The sequence below is a fragment of the Mastomys coucha genome, unplaced genomic scaffold (assembly GCF_008632895.1).
Source record: "Mastomys coucha isolate ucsf_1 unplaced genomic scaffold, UCSF_Mcou_1 pScaffold5, whole genome shotgun sequence".
NCBI lineage: Eukaryota > Metazoa > Chordata > Mammalia > Rodentia > Muridae > Mastomys > Mastomys coucha.
Genome location: NW_022196911.1, coordinates 116,935,784 through 116,944,298, shown reverse-complemented (window position 1 = coordinate 116,944,298; position 8,515 = coordinate 116,935,784). Strand labels below are relative to the sequence as shown.

General features: G+C 53.6%; 1 protein-coding gene across 2 annotated transcripts in view; it reads right to left on the bottom strand.

Moving 5' to 3' along the window:
* Fscn2 (fascin actin-bundling protein 2, retinal) overlaps positions 1-3,036 on the bottom strand; it is a 6,901-nt gene extending 3,865 nt beyond the window's left edge. Inside the window, exon 1 of one of the 2 annotated variants that reach the window (XM_031354124.1) lies at positions 2,040-3,036. In XM_031354124.1, the coding sequence (XP_031209984.1) occupies positions 2,040-2,865 (826 nt within the window). In that variant the 5' untranslated portion in view covers positions 2,866-3,036. The remainder of the gene's footprint in view (positions 1-2,039) is intronic. The other variant, XM_031354123.1, reaches the window with a different exon arrangement.
* Between the last annotated feature and the right edge of the window lie 5,479 nt (positions 3,037-8,515).

Here is an 8,515-nt window from a genome sequence, read left to right as displayed (position 1 = left end):
TCCAAGATTGATACCCAGACCACGTAAGGTGGAAGGAAAGACGGACTCCACAGTTATACTTTGACCTCTACAAGTGTGCCACAGCATGTGTGTGCCCACATGTCACACACAGACACATACACGATAATTTTTTTTTCATGATGATCTTACTAAGCAGCTCTGGCTTTCCTGGATTTCATGATGGCTGGCTTCAGAGATCCACCTGTCTCTGCCTTGCAAGTGCTGGGGCTAAAGGTGTGCACCACTGTTTTGGGATAATTATTGTTTTGGGGTTTTTTTGGGGGGGGGTTGGGTTTTGGGTTTTTTGTTTTGTATTTTTTTGTTTTTTGAGACAGGGTTTCTCTGTGTAGCCTTGGCTATCCTGGAACTCACTCTGAAGACCAGGCTGGTCTCGAACTCAGAAATCCACCTGCCTCTGCCTCCCAAGTGCTGGGATTAAAGGCGTGTGCCACCACCTCCCGGCTAGTTATTGTTTTTTATTATTATTTAAGAGACTGAAAGGGGGCTGGAGAGATGGCTTGGGGTTTAAGAGCACTCACTATTCTTGCAGAGGACCTGAGTTTTGTTCCCAGCACCCTTACTAGCAATCTACTATCCTATCCAGCTCCATGACTATCAGATCCACCATCTTTTTTTTCTTCTGTGTTGGGAATGGGGGAACTGTGTTGCACACACTAAGCAAGTGCTCACCATTGAATTAGCTCCTTAGCCCACATCCCACCACCACTGACACCATCCCAGCTTCTCACTACCACCATCATCACCGCCACCGTCACCATCTCTGCTTCACCCCCATCTCCATCACCATCTTCACCACCTCCACCATTTTCACCCAACATCATTAGCCTCCCTGCCAAGTCCCATAGCATGGCCACCAGCGTAGACACTTCTGTTAGCACCTTCCTTCATGAGTCTGTTACAGGCTATTTGTTACAACCAGTGTCTGGCAACCCCCCCCCTCCTTCAGGAAGCACTCCATTATGCTGTCCCGACTAGCTTGCTTGACTAAGGTCTGCAAACATTTTGGCTTTCCCCAGGCCAGGCAGGGTGGCTGGACCGCAGGGCCGGTAACTCCAATGCCTGTTATTGCCTCAGACTGACCCAAAGGCCATGACTGCAGATGCAGGTTCTTCTGGGCAGCCTGGCCTCCCCCGGTGGGTGTCCCTGGCCATCTGGGTAGGACATAAGATGCCCAAGGAGACTGGACATCTATGTGCTTCTATAGCAGTGGGCAGGGTCACGACAGGCACATGGGAGCTGCCCTTTCTCGGCAAGTGCTGGTGTAAAGGTGTCTAAGTGAGTAAGGAGGAACATTTCCTGTCTCACCTCTTCATTTGAGTGAGCCCAGAGCACTCAGGCCGAGGTATATCTGGGCATCCTGGGGTACATGAGCACAGAGCCCTAGATAGAAGTAACTGTTCCTTCTGGCCTGGGCCAGACTCTTGGCGTCTTCATAGGGCAGTAGGAACACTATGTTTACCTTAGACTGCTCAGGTGTCACACAAGTGACCAGTGGCCAGGAAACGACGAAAACCAAGCCACACCCCATGGGTGGACATGGCACCCTCCCCTTAGAAGCACAGGTCCTAGACAAGGGTGCCTTAGCCGTGTCTAACACTGAGAAGAGTGAAGTCTCATTCTTGGGGGGTCCCACAAGGTTCCCACTGGTCAAGCATGTGAAAGCGGTTTCTCTTTGCCCTGCCCTCGTCCCTCCCTCATCTCCCCCAAAGATGAGAAAGTGGGGTGGCACAAGAGCAAAGGTGTGTCAGCCCCCCAGCCTGCTTCCCACTCTCCCACTGCCCCCATATTCTGTCTCTGCCTCATTGCACCTTTCCAGTCTTGGAGGCAGCTTTAGTCTGCACCGCACTCGGGCGATACTCTCCAGATGTCTAGAGAGTGGTGAGTACTCCTGAAGCCAGCTGCCCCATTTATACTGTGTGCAGAAACACCCATCTCCAATGGACAGCAGCCCCCAACCCAACACGTGTAGGTGTTTACACACATGCACATACCACACAATGTCTGCCGCCTGATCCTACCTTGCCTCACGGAGACGTATCGGTGGTTGGCAGCTACCAGCACCACCTGTGGGTGACTTTGCTCCAGGTCGAAGAGTTCATCCTTGCTGGGCCTCGTGTTGCGGCCAGCCTTGAGCGTGCCGGCAGGCCCCACAGGTGCCAGGTATCGGCCGTCACAGTCCTTGAAGGCCAGCTTACCTGCCTTGAACTCCAGTGTGTAGCAGGCATGGGCTTCAGGCTCCCAGACAAGGCGGCCATCACTGCGAAGGTAGCGGCTGTCATACGACTTGAGGCAGTACCGCCTGCTCTGGAAAATGAGGGTGACTAGTGCGTCCACACCCCATGGCATGTCACCATCTGCTGCCATCTCATCCTCCTGAAGGCACAGATGCACATAGCGCCGTCGGCTCACACTCAGCAGATGAGCCTGTGGGTGGATGGCCAGGTGCACAGTCCACAGCTCTGCTGGGGAGATGGCTGTAGCAAAGCAGGATAGTCGGTCCTCGATGCCACCGAAGAAGCGGCCGTGTGGCTCTGACTGCAGCACCCAGCGCCCATCAGGCTGTGGCAAGACCAGGAAGCGACAGTCGCGGCCTGGCTGATCCATCTCACAGGCCACACGTCCATCCTCTTCTGCTGACAGATAGCGGCCTAGGTGGCTGCTGCGGAACAGCACAGCAGTGCCCTGCCCTGGGTCAGGCTCCAGGACCCATATCTGCTTCCTCTTGAGACTGGCTGCGGAAGCGTTGACCTTGAAGCCGAAACTCTCTGCTGTCAGGTAGCGGTCCGCATCGTTAACAAGGCCAAACTGGATCTTCAGCACCTGGTGCAAGCCGTTGGTTGGCATCTTTTGAGACTAGCCACGTTGCTTCAGGGGTCTGGGAAGAAACTCTCTCTGAGTGTCCAGGGGGCCTGTAGCCCCCCCTGAGGCCCAGATCTGTTTTTCTGGCCCTTGGCTCCCAAGCCTAGCCAGCCGCATGGATGCTCCCTGCTCCAATGGTGCCTCCTCCTGTCTTGTGGCCTTGGCCACCCAGGCAGATCTTACATGGCCAGCGGGCAGCAGAGGGCGGGTGAGGGGGGCGGATCAGAAATGCACCGGCTTAGGAGCAGTAGCCACCTTGCCTTACCCCCAGCTTGGATTTCAGTGGCTCCCGGATAGTACCAAGTCCAGAGTCGATGCCCAGCAGGACAAGAGCAAAGCTGAGCACCTCCTTGTCCTCACCCACTGCTACCTGGGTCGTATGCCCTATAAACTGTAGATTCTTCGGTTCTTAGCCTCTCTTCTTACTGCCTATTGCTTCAGGGCTTCCCAGTCTCCAGCTCAGACCCCGAGTCCAGCCCAGCTCTTTCCCAAGGTAGAAAAAGCAGCCCAGTGGAAAACTCACAGCAGGGTAGCAACCTGATCGCGGCCCTCCACCCTCAGTGGCCCGCCAGATCCTCTACAGGATCCAGTTACTGCATCTCTGATTCCTGCCACCAGGAGCAATATGGCCCCCTGCAGCATGCAGCAGCATCCTGGCCTAGCCCCCTGGCCACACAGTTCCTACCCTTGTGTGTGGCCCTGAGCTTGACACGGTCCTATGTCTGCTCACTGAGTCATGGGCTGGGGAGGCAGCAGGAAGGGCATAAATGGCAGTGGTAAAGCTGGGACACCTTGACTCTAAGCAGGGATGGCAGTGTGGAGACAGATGCCTTGGTGTTACCTGGTCCACTTGGTTTGGAAAGAACAGTCTCATATGGTATGCTAGGGCAACCATGTGATGCTCACATCCAAGACTGCATGTGCAGGAACACACTCATGTAGCAGGCAAAGAATCAGGGTATGCTAGAGATTCTCTGTTCCCTGCCAGCTACTGGGGCATAATGCTCTTCCCTTCTGTGCAGGGAGCTCAGGGTGCTCTAGCTTCAACCGCCTTTGGCAGACTTGGAGACCTGATTACTGCTGCTCAGATTGCAGGATTATGGGCTTGGCCTGTGGCTTTTACAAACTTAGAGGGGCTGTGTGGGGCACAGTCTTCCCCATGCTTCTAAAAGTACTCCCATGGAATCCAAAAAAGAGAGCTGGGTGGTGAAGCTTGAGAGATGCTGGATACCGGCCACACCTGACCCCTACCTTCTTACCCCTCGAACCACCTGGCTGTACCCTCTCCATCCTGAGTCTGACAGGCATCATAGGGAGCATCAGTGCCCCAGCTCAGTCCTACTGCACCTGCCTCAGGGGACCAGAGCCAAGCAGGAAACTGGAGCTGTCCAACCTGGGCCTGAGCCAGAACTGGCATCTTCTTCCTCATGACAGTGTGTGACCACGCGGGAAGGCCTTCCTAGGGGACAGTAATAGGAGGATGTAGAATGCTTCCAGCCACGGCCCCAGTCCTCCTTTCATCATCCCACACCTGTCAGCCCTCACGTGGCCATGGCAGAGGGGACTTGTAAATGGCCAACTGGCACAGAGGTCTATATTAAGGGAGAATGCAGAGGGTGAGGTAGGTCCATCCAAGCATCTGAAGACCCTGAGGAAGCCAGAGGAACTGTCCCCAATAGAGGGCTCAGGGTGGGGTCCATGACAGATTGTCATGTGCTAACCCTATTGCTGTCAGCTCTCCCTGCAGCCCGGCTTTATTCACCCCTGTGACCCACACACATGTATGAGGTACTGTCAGAAAGTGTAGTCAGGCTGTGTGTCAAGATACAGCAGGCGGGGCATGATGTCCGTGCAAAAGCCCTAGTTGCCAGGGTGTTGCCATTGAAGTGTTCCAAGCTTGGAGCAGCCTCCCATCAGGTCCCAAGGGTCTGATTAGGTGAGCCTGTGAGGGGAGAGGCCTGAGGGTCAGCTATGCCCATGGTACCCTAACCCCACCTAGCCAGACTGCTTAAGAGCCCTGAGAGTCTAGTCCTCCTGATTGGCATAATGGCTTCATTAGCCTGACTGGTGCTGGCAGGGTTCACCGGCATCAGGTGCCTAGCGGGAGGAGGCCTGGTCGCCAGGCGCTAAGTGTCCTGGCTCTGGACAGGCTGCTGGAAGTAGAGCCAGAAGTGTCGATGGCTACTCAGTTTTGGGACACTTCCCTACAACAGCCTCAGGTGGAGCGGGGCCACTGGCATTGACATTTGTGATAGGAGGGCCTGCTGGGCTCCAGAGTATGCCTTGGCAGGAGGCAGCTTTTCTGGGTCTCTCCATTCAGACCTCCACTGCAGTCTCCAAGCTGTGATGCACTGCCCACTAAGGGCCTTTCCCTTCCAGCTCCCATCAGGAGTTCTACCGCAGAATAGAGTGTTCCTCCATGTCTGACAAGTGTTGGGTCTCTCTCCTGTGTAATGCGAAGCAGCTCTGTGGAAAGTCGTTCCAGCCCAGCCTCTGAAGATGCTACTCCAGGCACAAGCCTCAGCACCCGCTACACACAAGTCTATGGCAGTCTGGGCCGTCAGTCCATCTACCGAGTACTTAGATGACAGAAAGCACCTCTCCTATTTTGGGTACACACATGTACGCCACTGTGGCCTGTCCAGGCTGCACCCTGGGGCATCTAAAGTCAGCCCTTTACCCCCATGAACCAGAGGGGAGAATGGGATGACCAAAGTATGGCTGTCTGATGCTGCGGCAGCATCTGAGTACAGATATCAGGCTGCCTGATGCACCAACTTCAACACATGTCTGTCTTGGGAGAGGAGCACCTTTGGTGGACTCTGAGAGGCAATGCCCCAACCCCTACTTCAGAGAACAGCTCACTCTGAGTAGACACAGCAGTGGGCCATTCTGACCACAGCTGGGTCTGGAAGGCTACGACCCCCTCAGGGTTAGACCGGCCGTGGCAAGCTTGGTGAGTCCAGCTGGGAGCAGAAGTGCCCTAAAGGCCCCAGACTACTCAAAAGGTGTTTACTACACACCTATCACTTGGAAAACTTTCTCAGCTTGCTGAGGACGGCTCTCCTTCACCAGGAAAAGGGCCCCTTTGCCCTATCCCCCAAGCTGGCCCCAACAGTGCTAATAGTGCCCCAGGACACAGATGATTTCCCCCACCTCCATCTAGACTAGCCCAACCTGGGGCTTCTGCCAGCATGTTGCCTACTACCATGGCAACCAACACGTGGGCCACTGTCGGTGCCCAGCAACACTGATACTGGTGGTGTGAGCTGGCACAGGTTTGTGAGTGCAGGGATGGGCCATTTCCCTCCTTGCTGGCCCAGAGTCTTGGAAACTGGGGAGCAGCTGGGCAGGCCTGTGGCCAAAGGCTGACCCTTTCACAGCCCTTCAGGGGAACCAGGAAACCCCAGAGATGCTCCCCAGCCCCAGCCCTCAGCAGCCGCTAAGGTTCGGATCGCTGTAGCCAGCTCCTTCCTGGCCTCCCAGGCTCTTTGGCCCTGCAAAGAGGGCTGGCTACCCAGCACAGCCCACAAACTTGATTTCCTCATCCTGTGCAGGGGCTCCTGCTCCTGCCCAGAGTCCAGTTTGGCAGAGGCCCAAGGCCCTGCCTCCTGCTGTACTCTCCCTCCCTGGGCCCTTGAATCAATTTTTCATGTTAGGCTGTTTGCAGTTCCACTTCCACACAGCAGAGGGGGAGGGGCTGTGCTTCACTTACTCTGCCTAGGCTCACTTACTGAGGCCCGCAGGCCTGGTTTTGGATGACAGTCTCCATCCACTCAACGGGTTGTGTTAGAAAGAAGAGCTTGGGGAGGGAGTTTCTTGACTGTGCAGTGACCACCTCATCTCACCCATTCCTTCCTCGCACTCCTCCCCTACAACCTACCTGACCCCAGCCTATGGTTTCTCTGTATATCCCTGGCTGTCCTGGAACTCATTCTGTAGACTAGGCTGGCCTCGAATTCAGAAATCTGCCTGCCTCTGCCTCCAAAATGCTGGGATTAAAGGCGTGTGCCACCACGGCCCGGCTCTTTCTTTTTATTTTTTAAGATTTATTTATTATTATAATCTAAGTACAGCTGTCTTCAGACCCATCAGAAGAGGGCGTCAGATCTCATTACGGATGGTGGTGAGCCACCATGTGGTTGCTGGAATTTGAACTTAGGACCTACAGAAGAGCAGTCAGTGCTCTTAACTGCTGAGTCATCTCTCCAGCCCGAGGCCTTTCTTTTTGTTTTATTTATTTATTTATTTATTTATTTATTTATTTATTTTTGGTTTTTTGAGACAGGGTTCTTCTGTGTAGCCCTGGCTGTCCTGGCACTCACTCTGTAGACCAGGCTGGCCTCGAACTCAGAAATCCGCCTGCCTCTGCCTCCCAAGTGCTGGGATTATAGGCGTGCACCACCACCGCCCGGCTCTTTTTATTGTTTTGAAGATAGATTTCTCTGTGTCATATAGGCTAGCCTCCAACTCAAAAATCTTCCTGCCTCTGCCTCCCAGGGTTGCAATTACAGGCAATGTAAAGATACATCTGGCTAAAATAACTGTTTCTGTTGTTGCTGTCTGTCAGTGACAGAGCCTTTCTCTACCTGTCAGGCATGAGGCCCTTAGATTGATCCCCAGGGCCTTCAGAAAGTGACTGAAACACCTCATGTATCACTCCTTGGCCACCCCAGTCCCTTTCACAAACAAGCCATGGTATCTCCTAGCTCTCATTTCTGGTAAAACCATAAGGCATTGTGGTAATGCCTCACAAGCTAAGACAAGGAAGAGAAGAGGGCTCTGTCATGTCAGAAAATCTAAGGCTCTAGTAAGGCCAAGAGTCTCCAAGAGGAACAGAGGGTGTCACAGGAAGTCCAAGACCAGTAGGCCATCCCTCAGATCCCTCAACACTCAAACCTCGGGGAAGGAGGGAACCTGAGCCTGAATAGCAGAATGTGTCCGATTCTCTGAGGTTAAGACGGATACACAAATGCCTGTGTGGACCAGCCTTCAACACTAGGGGGCAAGGCAGCCTCTGCCTTAGCTTTCAACTCTGAGAGCTTAGCATTTCTATTCACACATAGGTCCAGGCATACCCCGACACAGCCACACAGCAGCAGAGCTCATGTCAGTCACAGGCACTTTCTTTTTCTTTCTTTCTTTCTTTTTTTTTTTTTTTGGTTTTTCGAGATAGGGTTTCCCTGTATAGCCCTGGCTGTCCTGGAGCTCACTTTGTAGACCAGGCTGGCCTCGAACTCAGAAATCTGCTGCCTCTGCCTTCCAAGTGCTGGTGCTGTGATTAAAGGCGTGTGCCACCACTGCCCAGCCACAGGCACTTTCAATGTGTGTATGTGTGTCTTTTTATGCGTCTTTTGTGCTGCATGCCTTTCCATTAATCTCCATCTTCCCCTTAAATTATTTACTTATTAACTTATCATGCCCGGGTGCAGATCTGAGGACAACTTTTTGGACTCAGTTCTCTCCTTCCACCTCTACATTGTTTCTGTGGATCGAACTCGGGTCAACAGACTTTCCCATTTTCGCAGAAGATGCCTTCCCTGCTGAGCCATCTCACCTGCCCCCACATAATTTTTTGAGACTGGGCCTTTCACCTGGAGCTCACTGATTCAGAGAGACTGGTTGGTCAGCAGGC